Source organism: Bufo bufo, chromosome 4 (genome assembly GCF_905171765.1).
Source record: "Bufo bufo chromosome 4, aBufBuf1.1, whole genome shotgun sequence".
NCBI classification, from domain to species: domain Eukaryota; kingdom Metazoa; phylum Chordata; class Amphibia; order Anura; family Bufonidae; genus Bufo; species Bufo bufo.
In genome coordinates this window covers 249942810-249960504 of record NC_053392.1, presented here as the reverse complement: position 1 = coordinate 249960504, position 17695 = coordinate 249942810, and the positions used below count along the sequence as shown (strand labels likewise).

The following is a 17695-nucleotide window of genomic DNA, read 5'->3' as shown; positions in this document are numbered from 1 at the left end:
CCCAAGGTACATATCTGCCCCTAACAGATCAGAGTGGCAGAATCACACACAACTTGCCCACTGCAGCATGAGCACGGAGTGGGAGGAAGAAGTCTTCACTTCCTGTTAGGCTCCATTCACACGTCCGCAAATGGGTCCGCATCCGTTCCGCAATTTTGCGGAATGGGTGCGGACCCATTCATTCTCTATGGGGACGGAATGGATGCGGACAGCACACAGTGTGCTATCAGCATCCGCATTTGCGGAGCGCGGCCCCGATCTTCAGGTCCGCAGCTCCGCAAAAGATAGAACATGTCCTATTCTTGTCCGCAGCTTGCGGACAAGAATAGGCATTTCTATAGGGGTGCCGGGCGGGTGTGTTGCGGGTCCGCAACACACCACGGACGTGTGAATGGAGCCTTATAGAGCCCAGTGTCAGGGAAATAATGTGTGACAGTATATTAATGAATTACTAGCTGATTGGCGCACAGTTAGGGCTCTTTCACACGAGTGGATGATAGGGCTCTTGTCACCGTGATTTTGTAGTAAAAAGGTCACAGAGTGGCACGGAGCATTATCAATCATGTTAACGCTCCGTGTCTCTGCTGTCCGGAACGGGGCTTGGCATTCTTTCACACAGCGGATTACCCGCACGGCATCCGCTCGTGTGAAAGAGCCCTTAAAGCCCTCAAAATGATTTGACAAACAATCGTTATTACGATCATTCATCCCCTATTTAGTTTGCATACTGTTGCCAGCACATCCCCTATTTACAATGGATGATATGCTGCTGACAAAAAAAAATATTTTAGGGCCGCCTAAAAGATGTGATCACCCGACAAACATGCATATTAAAGGAACTTTAGGCACTGCAACATGCAACATACTGCGACGCAGAAAATCCATTCGCATGTTGCAGCGCGACACCTCAGACTGCCATTATAAAAAATGTTGCGTGACAAATGTTGCAGTGCATAAAAACCTTGCCATAAAACCAGTTTTAGGTGTGTTCTTAGTAAAAAAAAAAAAAAAGTGTGATTTTTGCATCGGTTCTTGCACAGCTTTTACTAGCAGTGTAGCTCTGCCCCACTGCTGATTGTCTGACTATACTAAGCCTGTGCTATGAGAGAGAAGCCCTTTCCCTGGTCCCTTAGGCTACTTTCACACTTGCGTTTTGTGCGGATCCGTCTTGTATCTGCACAGACTGATCCGCACAAATAATGAAAACGCTTGTATCCGTTAATAACGGATCCGTTTGCATTATTCATTCAAAACAAAGTCTACGTCAAAACTGATCCGTCTTGACTTATATTAAAAGTCAGTGGGGGACGGATCCGTTTTCAATTGCACCATATTGTGTCAGCAAAAAACTGATCCGTCCCCATTGACTACATTGTAAGTCTAGACTGATCCGTTTGGCTCTGCAAGCAGCGTTTTAGTGACCGCCTAAAAAACGCAACGGAGACCAAACGCAGCCAAACTGATGCATTCTGAACGGATCCTTATCCTGATCCGTTTTGGGCCGCTTGTGAGAGCCTTGAAACGGAAACGCCAGTGTGAAAGTAGCCTTAGTTCTAACCAGATACATGCGGCTACGGAGCATTCCAGATCTAGTACACTTTCCTGTACTCCAGCATTTACTAACTTGATGGCTTTCAGTTTATTTTCATTGACTCGGAAGACGCTCGGGTGAATTGAGTTTTGTTAACTCCTTCCATGATGCATGTAATTTGAATCTCTGGTGCTGAGAGGTGTATTTATTTCAAAACGGGGAAAAAAATGGGATGGAACCCAAGTGTGTCCAGACTGTATATTAGATTATCCGTACCCTTAAGTGCCCCTCTTCAGGAATCAAGTCCTTCAATGTTCATTGTTCAGGACCTGATGGCATAGATGGGCATAAATGAATCCTGTCATTGTTTAGGTCTTAAAATGTTGAATGTTGGTCTTTAATATTCAGCGTTTTGTGTATCATTAATGCTGCAAATCTTACGTGTGGTGTACATATGAATGTCCCCCCCCCCCCTCCCCCCATTTTTTGTATTGTGTTTGTACAGCTAAAAGTGTATTAGTATCTTTCTAACCTTGAAAAATTTCATGTGTTGGCGCCCCCTTGTGGCAGCCTTACCAAAAAACTCCTTTAGATTCAACTCCTTTAGATATTAATGACCTGTCCTTAGGTCATCAATATAAGATCGGTGTGGTTCTGAATCCCCACCGATTAGCTGTTTTCTGCAGCTGCCTGCGCCTTAAAGCGGTATTCCGTTTTTGCAATTCTGATCATCAGTTGACAGGAAACAAGACGGTATCACTTACTGATAGTGACTATTCATCTGCTGTGTTCTCCTGCTCCCCATTGAAGTCATCTGATGTTTTGGTTCCCTTTCTGGATGACATCATGTCGACATCTGATGCCTGACCAGGCTTGTAGACACCACATCATCCGTGCCCTTGCCTCTGAGGGTACCTGCACATGGGTGCCGAGGAGCACGCAGATCATTCACAGGAATTTCCATGCAGATTTCTGGGTGTTTCTGCACTCCAAAAGCATTAATGCCGATTTGATGCAGCTCTCACCCTTCATTTGAAAAAGATGAAATCCGCAGCTAAAACCGCAAACATAATTGACATGCTGCGGATTTGAAAATCCATATGGCAGGTAAATTTCCAGGCGGAAAAAAATCCACAAAGTGTTAATGAGTATAGTCTATTCTCATGCACTTTGGAACTGTATTAGGCCGAATGCACACGGCCTTGGAGCACGGACGTGTTCAGTCCGTGGTATCCCGGCCTGGCATCCTGCTGACAGCAGGAGCGCACGGCGTCATTGGATGCTATGACACTGTGCGCTTCATGCCGCTGCACTACAGTAATACAGTATAGATCATACCAGTGTATTACTGTAGTGCAGAAGCATGAAGCGCACGGCGTCATAGCAACTAATGATGACATGCGCTCCTGCTCTCAGCAGGATGCCAGGCCGGGATACCACGGACCGCTCACGTCAGTGTTCCACGGCCATGTGCATTCGGCCTTACTCTGCGTTTTTTCTGCACTAGAAAGACGTCCGTAATTCGCAACGTGTGCAGGTAGCTTAACGGTGATTTTCTGCTTATAATCCTGGACCCTGCCCTGTAGATGTGATGTCAGCAATGATGCTGTCTTAGGGTGGGGTTTTTCCTGCAGGGCTTTAAGCAGGCTTAGATCTGTGACCTTGGACCTGGAGGGGGGGGGAGGGGATACTACAGGGACATCATCTGACATATAATGCAGTGTTATCTCAGAAAACCTCTAAGTAAAAGCCTCTACTGGTTTCAGCTGCCATTCAAGTCTCTCAAGTCAACTGATCAGCGAAATGCCAAGCTGCACGTCTCCCTACCCATTTGATGTTGGTGCACAGGCCCCCTTTTTAGCTGTCCCAGATAACCCTTTTAAGGCTACTTTCACACCTGCGTTCGGTGCGGATCCGTCTGGTATCTGCACAGACGGATCTGCACCTATAAATGCAAACGCTGGTATCCGTTCAGTACGGATCCGTCTGCATAACTCCGTCAAAAAAAAAATCTAACTAAGTCAAACGGATCCGTCCTGACTTACATTGAAAGTCAATGGGGGACGGATCTGTTTACAATTGCACCATATTTGTGTCAATGTAAACTGATCCGTCCCCATTGACCTACATTGTAAGTCAGAACGGATTTGTTTGGCTCCGCACCGCCAGGCGGACACCAAAACGCTGCAAGCAGCGTTTTGGTGTCCGCCGCCAGAGCAGAATGGAGACGGATCCTTATCCATTCAGAATCCATTGGGGCTGAACTGATCCGTTTGGGGCCGCTTGTGAGAGCCCTCAAACGGATCTCACAGGCGGACCCAGAAACGCCAGTGTGAAAGTACCCTTACGTGTTTCAAATTCAAGAATGTCTCCAAAGGAAACCCACAGCTTCCCATCACTGCACCCCTCTCCACCGGATTGTCTATCACACATAGACTTCTTTTCTGTACATAGTAGTTTATCAGACGCCATACTGATTTTTAGACTTTACTGTAAAAGTTACATTTTGGTTGCATCACTTTACGTGTTTATGTTGAGATTTTGAGGCTTCTTTATTCCACTGCTTTACTGCGAGTTTGGAAAAACGTGGCAAACACTTGACCTGACCGTCTTTTATGCCCTGCAGAGGCGCAGTTTCAGCAGCAGTTGGCAGAAGCTGAGCACAGAGCCATCACCTACATGAAACGCTTCAATAAGATGCAGGCTGATTACCACAACCTGATCGGGGTCACCGCCGAGCTCGTTGACTCTCTTGAGGCAACAGTCAATGGAAAGCTGGTAAGAAACCTTCCATTTTTCATAAACCTTTCACCAAATAATGTGATGTAACATGCGTGCGGCCGGAAGTTCGCCCTGGCCCCATTTACTATAATGGGGACGGGACGGAGATGCGTCCACAGCACGGCAAACATGCCGAGAGGCGGACGGATCTATTCAAATTAAATAGGTCTGCATCCGTCTGCGGCAGCCACACCGTCTGCGGTTCCCAATGCACGGAACGGCCCGGCAACGTGTGCATGAGGCCTAAGAAGGTTAGGGTTCTATTTACAGCTGCCTTAATATATAACATATCTCTTGTGTGTGTACAGCGTCATCATCTTCCTTGGTTTACAGTTCACCTGGAGTAAGATTTGCTGGAGTTGTACGAGTTAATTGATTTTTATTTTTTTATGGGAAACTGCTGTGGGACTGTAAAAAAATAAAATAATAATAACCCCCCCCCCCCCCCTCAGTTTCACCAGCCCCTTAGATCCCATACTGCTGCTGCAGCCAGTGAAGTGTTGTTGTGGCTTCAGAGGCGGTAGCCTGTGGCCTGCAGCAGATCACTGGTCTCAAGACTGTAGATACCAATGATAGGCTGCAGTGGTATATGATAGGTCATTGACTTCAACCCATGGAGGAGAAAGGAGCTGCAGTGTTGAATTGGAAGGGACTGGTAAAGGTAACATATGGAGTGTTTTTATTATGATTATTAATATTATTGTTTTACTGGCACCACAGCCTTTTCTGTAAAAAAATAAAAATAAATTAAAAGTAAATTGGACAACCCCTTTAAGTCCAACATACACATTTAGAAAAGTTAGAGGAAATAGTAAATTAATAACTACACTAGTGTTTTGTTTGGATAGGAAGAGAAAATCATGGGTATCCTAATAAACCTTGTGTATTTCAAGGATACCCAAAAATGGGCTGTTTAGAGAGGTGTGTGCTCACTTGCAGCCAATGGCAGGTGGTGACGAGCCTCCCTAGCATCGCGGGAGCAGCAGCAGTGGAGTGGGGACCAGGAGCGGCGCGGGGAGCCAGGTAAGTAGATTCAGTGTGAGGGGCCCGGGCATATGGTGGACATTTTTTATTTTTTTTTGTCTCGGATAACCCCTTTAAGAGGATCTGCAGAGAAGAATGGCAAAAAATTCCCAAATCCAGGTCATACCCAAGAATACTTGACCTTAAAGGGAACCTGTCACCGGGATTTTGTGTATAGAGCTGAGGATATGGGTTGCTAGATGGCCGCTAGCACATCCGTAATACCCAGTCCCTATAGCTCTGTGTGCTTTTATTGTGGAAAAAAAACGATTTGATACATATGCAAATGAACCTGAGATGAGTCCTGTCCCTGACTCATCTCACGTACAGGACTCCTCTCAGGTTAATTTGCATATGTATCAAATCGTTTTTCTTACACAATAAAAGCACACAGAGCTATGGGGACTGGGTATTGCGGATGTGCTAGCGGCCATCTAGCAACCCATGTCCCCAGCTCTATACACAAAATCCCGGTGACAGGTTCCCTTCAAAGGGTCTGAATACTTCTGTCAATGCAAGATTTTAGATTTTCCTTTTTAATAAATTAGCAAAGATTTGGAACATTCTGTTTTCACTTGTGTATTATGGGGTAATGAGTGCAGAATGATATGGAAAAAATAGGTTTTTATCTGGTTCAAAATAGCGAGATGCTAAAGCTTCCAACATGCTTATTTTGCCATTTTTGTACAGTTGCCATACTCTGTCTGCTGATGTAATGATCTCATTGTAGGGAAATGTCCATAATTGTGCAGGACTGGGGATACCGGTGATGACCCTGTCTATGTACATGTGCCCTATGACTGGCCATCACCCTGCCTATCTGATGTGTAACACACAGGTGTCTTCAGTAGAACGCTGAAGACAGACGCTCCTTAGCATCATTCAGGTCTTTGCTAAGAAGACTCTTTACACCCTGTTTTTTAGTAGGAGAAACTTATTTTCCTAATAAAGTATATTACACAAATGTTTAAAGGGTTTCTGTCACCAGATTTAACCCTATTAAGCTAGCTGACATTAGCCATGTGCTAATGTCAGCTAAACCTGACTAGCTTATTCTTACTTTTCTCTACGCCAGAAATATAACTTTTTTAATATGCTAATTAGCCTCTAGAAGCAGGATGGGGGGGGGGGGGGGGGCGTTGTTCCTGCTCCTAGAGGCTCCGTTCTCCCACCTTTGTCGCCTCCCTCCTGGTCCTGATTGACAGGGCCAGGCAGCGCTCGCATCGGTCCGCCAGCCCTGTGCTCTGGTGAAATCTCGCGCCGTTCAGTATTCGGCATAGGCGCGGTGAGAAAGCTGGCAGCCTGCGAGCGCCTGCGCTGAATACTGAACGGCGTGAGATTTTTGTAATTTACGGTTTATTTGTACATGCCAAAACTGTGAAAATTGTCCTGGCTACCAGAGTGCAAAATGTCCATATACCCTTGGCAGCGAAAAGGGTTAAGATGTAGGCCAATCCCTTTTTTGATTCTTCAAGTATTTATGTGTGTGTATAATTTTTAGCTCCCTCAGTTACTTTATATGGGTTCTACTTGAATTTTTTGTGCTTTCCATGCAGGTTATCAATTACAGATAAGCTCCTGTAGTATCATCATTCAGCCTTCTAGTGGAGGGGATTGCAGTAGATTTTTGATGTTCTTGAAGTATTTGACCTGCAGGGGGCAGTATTAGTTGAAAATGTTAAACCACACAAGGCATGCGATAGAAAAGGCTGAACTGTTAAATCCATCCACCAGATGGCACACTTGTAAAAATAATCCTCCTCCAGACCATTATTCACAACAGGCTGTTGTGTTGTCTGTGTAAAATGGAATGCAGAACATTTAGAAGGTTGTGTTAGGGATGTACAAGTGCAGTAATGTACAAGTGCAGTTAGAAGGTTGTGCAGTTAGAAGGTTGTGTTAGGGATGTACAAGTGCAGTAAAATGCTGGAAAAAGTCACCTTATACTGAATCTTTTCCCACAAAGCTAAATCTCACTCTGCTCACCTCTGCTCCAGTCAAAGGCTGTGGGACTCCTGGAGATAGCTTGGCGCAGGTCGGGCATCCCTGGCCTCGCACGTTATTGGGCAGCCCCTTAGAGATTAGTGGAATGCCAGTGCGCATGGTTTACATTCTGCTCCATTCATATAGGGGCACAGGACCTCAGTTCTGTGACCACTGGGATACCTACCGATCTAATAGTTCTATCCAGTGGCTAGGGGGTAACTTGTTCTAACCGAAATACCCCGTCAAAAAAAGAGTGTAGAAACGTTCCCGCTTGCAGATATCTTGCTACTGTGTGTAGCATACATGATAATGAGAATCGGTGCTGGATGGATAGGCAGCAGATCATCCTCTGTATGGCCCCTGTCACAGGGGAGTATTTTCATCATATATGAAAGAGAAAACCAGGACTTGAACATATACAGTATAAACAGTAACTAGTATAATGGAAACATGTGGACCCTTTGCCGTTTTTGGCTTACAGATACTGACAGCAATACTGCCATGTGAAAAGGGCCTAATACATTGTCCTTTCAGATCTGTTAAAGACTCTTGTATATATGTGTAGAAAAAAATGTAAAGGGGTATTCTGGTCATGGCAGGATAGGGGATACCTATTACATAGGTGGAGGTCCTACTGTTGAGACCCCCACGGATTACGAGAATGAGGAACCCATATCACATGGGGCCCCCTTAGATAAATGTAGCGGCAGGTTGGACATGTGTTCTGCTGCTCCATTTATCTCTGTAGGAGTTCCAGAAATGGCCAAGAACTGTACTCTGCTGTCTTCAGATCTCCCATATAGATCAATGGAGCAGCAGTGCTCATGGGTGACCTGCCCCTACGAGGTACAGAGACCCCATTCTCGTGATCATTGGTGGGTCCACTGAATAGTTATTCCCTATCGTTGTATGGAGAATTACTTTACATAAGGCCTCATGCACACGACCGTTGTTGTGGTCCACATCCGAGCTGCAGTTCTTGCGGCTCGGGTGCGGACCCATTCACTTCAATGGGGCCGCAAAAGATGCGGACACCACTCCATGTGCTGTCCGCATCCGCTGCTCCGTTCCGTGGCCCCGCAATAAAAATATAGCATGTCCTATTCTTGTCCATTTTGCGGACAAGTATAGGCATGTCTACAATGGGCCGCCCGTTCCGTTCCGCAAATTGCGGGGAGGCACACGGGTGGCTTCCATTTTTTGCGGATCCGTGGTTTGCGGATCGCAAAAAACTGAACAGTCGTGTGCATGAGGCCTAACTGGAATACCCCTTTAATTAAACGAAACATTGACAGTCAATGATACTTTTTTATATTTTTACATTTATAAAAATGGATGAACTTTTGTCCTAAAAAAAATAATCCTGACACAACAGATCCCCTGCCATCTTCTTGCAGGCCTGATCCTGCTATCTGTAGTAAACTGCCCAGAAGAGACCTCTCGCAGGCCCCGCAGCCTTGTAAATATTCTGATCTAGTCCAGTAATTCCATTACGGGAGCAGGACACATTTACCTTGTGTCAGTGTAATGAAATGTTGAATTTGATTCCCTACATAAAGTGTGGTTCATCTGCCTTCAGATAACTCCGGAATATCTACAGAGTGTATGCACGCGACTTTTTAACAGCCAGCTGAGGCAGAGCGCAGCTCAGAGCATCGACTTCACCAGGCCTGGAACTGTAAGTACATAAGACTGTTCTAATGTCCCCCTGCACCTCCCATCTAGATCCTCTGCTGCGGCTCCTCACTTTAGGAAGCTGCAAATATCAGATTGGGTTCTGTTATCTTTCCATTATATTTCACTTGTGTGTTTTATTATTTTCAATTTTGCAAGAAGAGTGTCTAAGCAGAACATTACCCCTAGGCTGCCTTCACACGTTACGGATTGCTTCAGTTTTTTCCGTGTAGATTCTAGTTTCTCATGCAGAAAAACCCGACAGCAAAGTGTTTGAGCTTAGACAAATCTCATGTATACTTTGCTTCTGTGTGGAAACTGACCTGCCGTGCGGATTTATAATTCTGCAGCATGTCAATTATATTTGCGGATTTTGGTGCAGATTTCACCCTTTGCAATGAAGAATGAGATCTGCGTCAAATCCGCACTAAAAACCACAAGTAACACATGCGGTTTTTGGTGCAGAAAAGCATAGAAATCCGCACGGAAATCATGCGGATCTTCTGCGTGTTTACCCGCACCCATGTGCAGGTAGCCTGAGGCAAAACTTAAAGGGGTTTTTCAGAGCTGAACCTGGACACATCCCCATTTTCACCCAGGCAGGCCCTCTGATATGAGCATCGGAGCATTTCATGCTCCAATGCTCTCCCTTGCCCTGCGCTGTATCGCCCAGGCCAATAGCTGTTTGTTTGTTTTTAACACTGCTAGGCGGAGGCTTCCACCTAGCAGTGTTCCCTGTGATGTCACCGGCACTGATGGGCGGGCTTTAGCGCTGCCCTAGCCGTTGTACAGTCTAGGGCAGCGCTAAAGCCCACCCATTAATGCCGGTGATGTCACCGGGCTCACTACTAGGCGGAAGCCTCCGCCCAGCTTTACCCATGGAGAGCCCGGTATGTCACCAGATCTCCAGAAAAAACATGAAATGCTCCGATGCTCTTGTCAGAGGGACTGCATCGGTGAAAACTGGGATATGTCCGGGTTTAGCTCTGAACACGGACAACTCTTTAAAAGTAACTCAGCATTGTGATTTTTAAATCCCTCTTCCAATAGTATAGAATAACCCAGTGTAAAACTCACCTTTTATTGATTGTCGTAATGTATAGTGGTCAGCACATTGGCACAGTGTTTAGCAGCAGTGCCTTAGAGCGCTGGGTTCTGGGTTTGAATCCACCCAGCATCTTATGTGCTATGTGGCGGTACTTCGGGGACATGCACCTTAGTTCCTTTGATGGATTGCACCTCCAGGATTTAACAGTCTAGGGCAGCGGTGGCGAACCGTTTAGAGGCCGTGTGCCCAAACTGCAACCCAAAACCCACTTACAGTATATCTTCCATAGCCTGTCAATGCCCTGCCTATGCTGTTCATAGCGCGCCCTGCTCTGATGAATGGCAGGAATAGTCTAAGGCATATTGGTACACCATAGCATTTTCCAGTGTGTGGGTTCCCACAGATGGGGCACTGAGTGCTGCTTCTGCCACCCGCGCCATACGTTTGCCACTGCTGGTCTACGGACACTCTCTGCCATATTAGCTTAATACTCCTAATTCCAATGATTGCTAGGTGATCCACAATCCCTATGATAACCCCGTGTTTCCGGAGTGCAGGAAGTATCGTAGGGACTCTGATGCAAAAGCTTTTCTAACAGGCCGCCTGTAGCATCAGCATCTCATCACTTACATTTATAACCCACTATAAGGGTCCATTCACACGTCCGCAAATGGGTCCGCATCCGTTCCGCAATTTCTGGAACGGGTGCGGACCCATTCATTCTCAATGGGGCAGGAATGGATGCGGAGATCACACTATGTGCTCTCCTCATCCGCATTTCTGGAGCGCAGCCCTGAACTTCTGGGCTTTGGCCCTGAACTTCTGGGCTTTGGCCCTGAACTTCCGGGCTTTGGCCCTGAACTTCCGGGCTTTGGCCCTGAACTTCCGGGCTTTGGCCCTGAACTTCCGGGCTTTGGCCCTGAACTTCCGGGCTTTGGCCCTGAACTTCCGGGCTTTGGCCCTGAACTTCCGGGCTTTGGCCCTGAACTTCCGGGCTTTGGCCCTGAACTTCCGGGCTTTGGCCCTGAACTTTCGGGGCGCGGCTCCGCAAAAAAAATAGAACATGTCCTATTCTTGTCCGCAATTGCGGACAAGAATAGGCAGTTCTATGGGGGGTGCCGGCCGGGTGTATTGCGGATCTGCAATACACTACGGACGTGTGAATGGACCCTAAGGCGGTTTTAATACTGATTGCTGTAAACATTTTGGTTACTTATAGGCCTTAGTTATTTGTAGGCTAACCTAATCTGAGTCATACCATTTCCATATCTTCATAAAGCACAGTATAAAATATCTCCTTACAGGATCTCCTACCGAAAAACCTTCAGATAATTGATTTATGATTGGGGTTGAGGTTTAGTGTAGACTATAAAGACATTTGTGGCAGCTAAACCTATGACTTTCCTAGCTAATACTCATCATATGATTTCTGATGGCCTCATGCTAAATAAAACAAAGGTAGGCAAAGAGAGAGTATAGGCGTGCTCAAACCCTGTCACACCAAGCACGGACCACGCCAAGAACCACAGCGTTACTTGAGTAAAAAGAGAAAAAGGTCCAGCTCGGTTAAAATGTTACCTTTATTTTTCAGTGCAGATAAAAGCCAGTTACACTCCAGTCTACATGTTTCGGATCAGAGACCATAGCGATCCTTCCTCATGACATACACATACTGAGGAGGGGGTCGGATATATAGCGCCTCCACTTGAAAGCAGGTGGACGCACTAACTACAAGCCCCTCCTTCAAATGAAATTGACAACATGAGCTAAAAAGCATGATTGATTAAAACAAAAGAACACACAAGTCATGGATCAAAAATTCAATAATGTAATATCAGGTCATGTTTCCGATTGAGTCCGCTTGGTGTAGTGGACCCCATTTTAAAGATCCAAAAGAACTCGCGATTCAAAAGCTTCTTCTTGTAATTACCACCCCTAGGCGGTGAAGTAACCCTTTCCAGGCCTTGCACTGTTAAACCCTCTGTGTCACCGCCATGCACCACTGAAAAATGCAGGCCGACTGCAGACACATTCCTGGCAGAGATGTGCCTGCACAGTCTAACCTTAAGGCCATTGGTGGTGCAGCCAATGTACTGGAGGGAACAGAGGGTACATGAGATACAATACACCACGTGAGTGCTGTTACAGTTGATGTATTGTTTGATAGAAAAACAGGTTCATGGCATAGGAAAAAACTTCCTTGCCAGGTCGCATATAAGAGCAACACGTACAAATTTTATGCCCATATTTGTAGCTTCCGAGAAACCGCAACCACACTGGAGAGGCTCGTGCCCCCTCAGAATGCAAAGAGGGGCAGAGTCTGTTGCCCAGTGTGGGCGCTCTACAGGCTGAGCACAAGATGCCACCCTTCAAGACACTGCGCCATTGGTCATCTGTTGTCAGTACAGGTAAGTGTTTTCTTACTATATTACAGATCTGCGAGTATTGTGCTCTATAAGTAGTGACAAAAACAGGCAGGCAAGGAATGCCGTGACTGATCTGAGTTCTCAGAGCGACGTGTGTGCTTGTGGTGGGTAAATAATGATTGTCTGGGTCTAGACAGGGCTTCCTTCTGGGCGCATGCTAAACTGTGCTGGGAATATTGTCTCATGGAAAGGCGGAAGGCAGCAGATCGCATCTCCATGCGGCATGTTGCATCCTGAGGGCGGTTTCGTCTGATGCGAATAAACTCACCCGTAGGGATATTTTTAGCAACATGGGGAGGATGACAAGATGCCGCATGGAGAGTTGTATTACCCGCGGTTTCTTTGCGAAAAGTGCGGGTGTTAATTGAACCAGTGCGCTCGTCGCCCTCCAGAGACAAGTCCAAGAAAGAAATGTAAGTAGCATGCGAGTGCACAGTAAATTTCAAATTGCACACATTGCAATTCAAAAACTCCTAAAAGAGTGGTATGGTCGCCACATCGCCCGACCATATGAACAGCAGGTCGTCGATGTAACGGCCATACCACTCCAGCGAGGATGCCCAGGGATTGGTCCGGGAGAATAAAAATGCATGTACACATTGGCCAGGGAGGGGGAGAATTTGGCTCCCATGGAAACTCCCGACAATTGCAGGAAAAACCTGTCATTGAACATGAAAAAGTTGTGTTTTAATAGGAAAAGAACCACATCGCACACGTAGCCCTGGAAGGGGGTTGAAAAATCTGAATATACAGCAAGAAACCAGCGTAATGCCCGTACAGCCAAGTCATGTGGAATGACGGTGTACAGGGAAGTCACGTCTGCAGTGATCCATGCAAAACGTGGCTCCCACTTCAGGCTATGAAAAGCCTGTAGAACACTCCTGGTGTCTTGTAGGAAACCAGGTATTTCCTGCTCCAGTGGCTGCAGCAGAGAGTCAACCCAGGCTGAGAGATGTTCGGAGAACGAGCCAATGCCCGACACAATAGGACGCATGGAAGGAGGAAATCTCCCTTGTGTATCTTGGGAAGGGAGTGGAAAATGGGGATCACTGGAAATTGGACAAAAATAAAATCGCTTTGACGTTGATCCAAATAACCATTTTCCAATCCCTTCTCCAAGAGGCATTGTGTTTGTTGCTGAAAGAGGGGAGTGGGATCACCTGGAAGCTCCTCATAAACAGAGGTGTCTTCTAGCATTAATACATTTTGTAACTTATCGATAGCTTTATCCAGGATGACCACTGCTCCCCCCTTATCAGCCGATTTAATAGAAATGTCGGGCATTGACTCGAGTTCGGACAGGGCTTGTCGCTCTGTATATGACAGGTTGTTAAATAAAGTTGCCCTAGGCGATTGCCTATCCCCTGGGGTGCGTGAATGAATGGGGTAAAACCCAGGGTTATGAGCAGTGAACTTGTGTGCAAAATCACTGCCCGGATCGAAATCAGGAATAGTACGGGATTGCTGTAAAAAAGATAAATTGGACAATTCTTGAAAAGAAAAAGAGGACACAGGTGAATGGCGTGACTCATCAAAGCAGACTACATCAGCATTACACATAGGCAAGGTGGGCTCGTTGGAGAGGGCTGGGGTGGAATCCTGACAGTCCGCAAAATGTTTTTTCACAGTCAAGCCCCGTGCAAATCTATTTAGATCTATAATAAATGTCCGCCTGACAAGACGGGGAAAATGAATTTGCGGAAAGATTAAAGACCTGGATATTCATCTCATTCTCCTGTTGCGTGAGGGATATCGACCTCCCTTTGGAATGTTTACGTCCTGCACGCCGTTTTTTCATCTTGTGCTCAGCCTGTAGAGCGCCCACACTGGGCAACAGACTCTGCCCCTCTTTGTATTCTGAGGGGGCACGAGCCTCTTCAGTGTGTTGCGTTTTCTCGGAAGCTACAAATATGGGCATAAAATTTGTACGTGTTGCTCTTATATGCGACCTGGCAAGGAAGTTTTTTCCTCTGCCATGAATCTGTTTTTCCATCAAACAATACATCAACTGTAACAGCACTCATGTGGTGTATTGTATCTCATGCACCCTCTGTTCCCTCCAGTATATTGGTTGGTATACTGTGCAGGCACATCTCTGACATCCCTCATTCACATGCCAGGGCTGTGTCTGCAGTCAGCCTGTATTTCTCAGTGGTGCATGGTGGCAACACAGAGGGTTTAACAGTGCAAGGCCTGGAAAGGGTTACTTCACCGCCTAGGGGTGGTGATTACAAGAAGAAGCTTTTGAATCGTGAGTCCTTTTGGATCTTTAAAATGTGGTCCACTACACCTAGTGGACTCAATCGGAAACATGACCTGATATTACATTATAGAATTTTTGATCCATGACTTGTGTGTGTTCTTTTGTTTTAATCAACCATGCTTTTTAGCACATGTTGTCAATTTCATTTGAAGGAGGGGTTTGTACTTAGTGCGTCCACCTGCTTTTAAGTGGAGGCGCTATATATCCAACCCCCTCCTCAGTATGTGTATGTCATGAGGAAGGATCGCTATGGTCTCTGATCCGAAACATGTAGACTGGACTGTAACTGGCTTTTATCTGCACTGAAAAATAGAGGTAACATTTTAACCGAGCTGGACCTTTTTTCTCTTTTTACTAGAAAAAACAAAGACCCTACTTTGTACCACAGAGCAATACATGGGTTAAATTAAATGATATTACGTTATGGGCAGTGGCATTGTAGTGTATGCAAGTATGAATCATATATTGTATACTTGCAGCAAATTTCAGTTCTTCCTGATGTAACACCGTTCTATCTGCCCTGTGAGCAACATATAAAAACACAAAAATAACAGATTTTTATTCTTCTTATCTCAAAAGAAAAATGTCATTCAAAGTTTCATGTACCCCAAAATGGTACCAATGAAAACTACATCTTGTCCTGCAAAATACAAGCCCATATGTTGTCACATCGGCGCAAAATTGAATATGATATAGCTCTTGGAATGCAGCGACTAAAAAAACTGTTGTTTCTCGTACATTCCATTGGGGGACACAGACCATGGGTATAGCTTAGAAGTATTAGTAGGAGGGACACTATGCAAATACAAAAGAGCTCCTCCTCCTCGGGCTATACCCCCCGACTCCACCAGGAGGAACTCAGTCTTTGCTTAGTGTCCGGTGAAGGAGGTTCACACGATCACTATCTCTACTCCGGTTTGTTATTTTCTTTCTAGATGGGGACACAGGTCAGCATAGCGCTTTCCTGGTCCCCCGTGGAGTGCCCGCCGCCGTCTTTGGGACGCTGCCTCCATTGCCCCCAAAGAAGACAAGTGGATCCGGGCTCGACCTGTCAGCTCCGGCATCCCACCAGCCACTGGGTCACCTGCTGCCACCCTCCACCAGAGCACTGCACTCCTGGGCAAGTCTGAAGAGGTGCATCCCTGCTGGTCCTGGAGTCGAGGGAGAAGACTGCAGAAGCAGATAAGTATTGCCTGCATCCCTGCCATCCCCCTCCCCCTCCTTCCTCCCTCTCTCCATCCTCATTACTCCTGTGGCTGCCTGGGTGAGCTGCAGAGATAGGAGTCCTTCTGGGGGCTCTTTATTAGGGGCACATATTGCCTGCCTTTAAGGCTCGGCACTTGCCGGCATCGCTCCTTTCCTTGCAGGGGACGCACCACAGAGTTCGGCGCGGCAGCCACCGGCGGTGCTTTCCTCCCCACACCCCAGGGACATTATCTGTGCTGTGCGGATCGGGCCCTGGTGGGTCCATTTTTTCATACAGCGTGCGCGTGCTCTTTTCGCGCCATTTTGACGCGACCGGGGGGGCGGAGCCTCGGTTCCGCTCTGGCGCTTCCTCCTCGCTGTGTACGGCCGTGCAGTTTCCGAACTCTCGCGTGACTTCCCCTGCTCATCTCCGCTGGAGGTCCTCTCTTCTGTTGCCTGAGTGATGGGACATTTCAGACAACTGGTAGGAGATTTTCTAATTCTTATTTGTCAGCCATTATGCCTAATCCACTCCTGGCCTGTGGCAGATACAGATGGACTTTGTCAGACCTTGCTGCTAAGCTAAAACAGGTGTAGAGATAAAGACTTTAAAAAGATGAGGGAGGTCTCTCGGGTCTCCCCTTAGTCTGCCATAGCCATTTCTCAGGCCCCACCGGGGTCCTGTCAGGTGTGCCTTCAGCCTTTTTTCTGTCGCCTGTGTCTTGTGCCCTGCCCCTGGACAGGATCTCCTACTTCTCTTGCTCAGCCCAGTCCCCCCTCTGCATGACGCAATCGTGCCTCTCTGTGGAGACAGCGGTACCCATCTGGGCTTCCGACATGCCCAGGGCGGCCCCGGATCTGGCCTTAGTAGCCAAGGCGGCCACGTCCTTTATGGAGGGTGGGGCGGCTACCAATTCTGTGGCGCCCCCCACTCCATCTCCTCTCAGTGATTCTCACAGAGGATGCCTATCCACTAAGAGGCAGTATGGGCGGCAGTATTCCTCCTCGGATGACTCCATTTCAGTGTGGTTACAGCGCCACCACCAAGAAATGGCGGAACAAGTTTCGTCTGCCGACACGCTGGGCCTACGGCCACACCACCCTGAACACGGCCGATCTCGGAAGCTAAGCAGGGTCGGGCCTGGTTTGTACTTGGATGGGAAACCGCCGGGGAATACCAGGTGATGTAGGACTTGATCTCTCCAAATGTCTCAGGCTTCCATCTTCCTATGTGAGGCTTCCATGGACTTGAGTTCCCTCTTTGCCCGCATCTCTGCCCTCTCGGTCATTCAGTGCAGAGAGGTCTGGTTGACGGTATGGAACGCTGCCGCTGCTTCTAAGCGTTCCCTTGTTCACCTTCTTTTTTGAAGGGTCCAGACCTTTTGGGGTTCAGCTGGACGAATTCATCTCTGCTGCGTCAGGAGGCAAGAGTACACATCTTCCCCAGCCCAGAGCCATGGCTCCTTTCGGTCCAGGGCTTCTGGTTCCCGGTACCAGTCCTTTGCAGGGCGTCGTCTGCTTCCTCTCTGGGGGGTCTCGGGACTACCGCAAGAAGCCCTCCTTGAGCCCCAGCCTTCCGGACACCAGAGGGTGCAGTCAGCCCGTCCTGGTGCTCCCAGCAGGCTTCCGCATGAAGGGACGGGGCGCCTACTCGCCTTTCAGCAGGTCTGGAGGGCTCCTGTTCAGGTCACCTGGGCGCTAGAAGTTGTATCGTCGGGATACAAGATAGAATTCGCGTCCGGACCACCGGAACGTTTTTTCCCTTCACGCGTTCCAGG

At 47.3% G+C, this 17695-nt stretch overlaps 1 protein-coding gene and 1 pseudogene across 4 annotated transcripts in view; both read left to right on the top strand.

Moving 5' to 3' along the window:
• The window catches only part of ARMC9 (armadillo repeat containing 9), a 154196-nt gene that overhangs the window by 40134 nt on the left and 96367 nt on the right, over nt 1-17695 (top strand). For all 4 annotated transcript variants that reach the window (XM_040428453.1, XM_040428451.1, XM_040428452.1 and 1 more), the window contains 2 exons: nt 4158-4309; nt 8901-8999. In XM_040428453.1, the coding sequence (XP_040284387.1) occupies nt 4158-4309; nt 8901-8999 (251 nt within the window). The remainder of the gene's footprint in view (nt 1-4157; nt 4310-8900; nt 9000-17695) is intronic.
• On the top strand, nt 17002-17110 carry LOC121000227 (annotated as a pseudogene).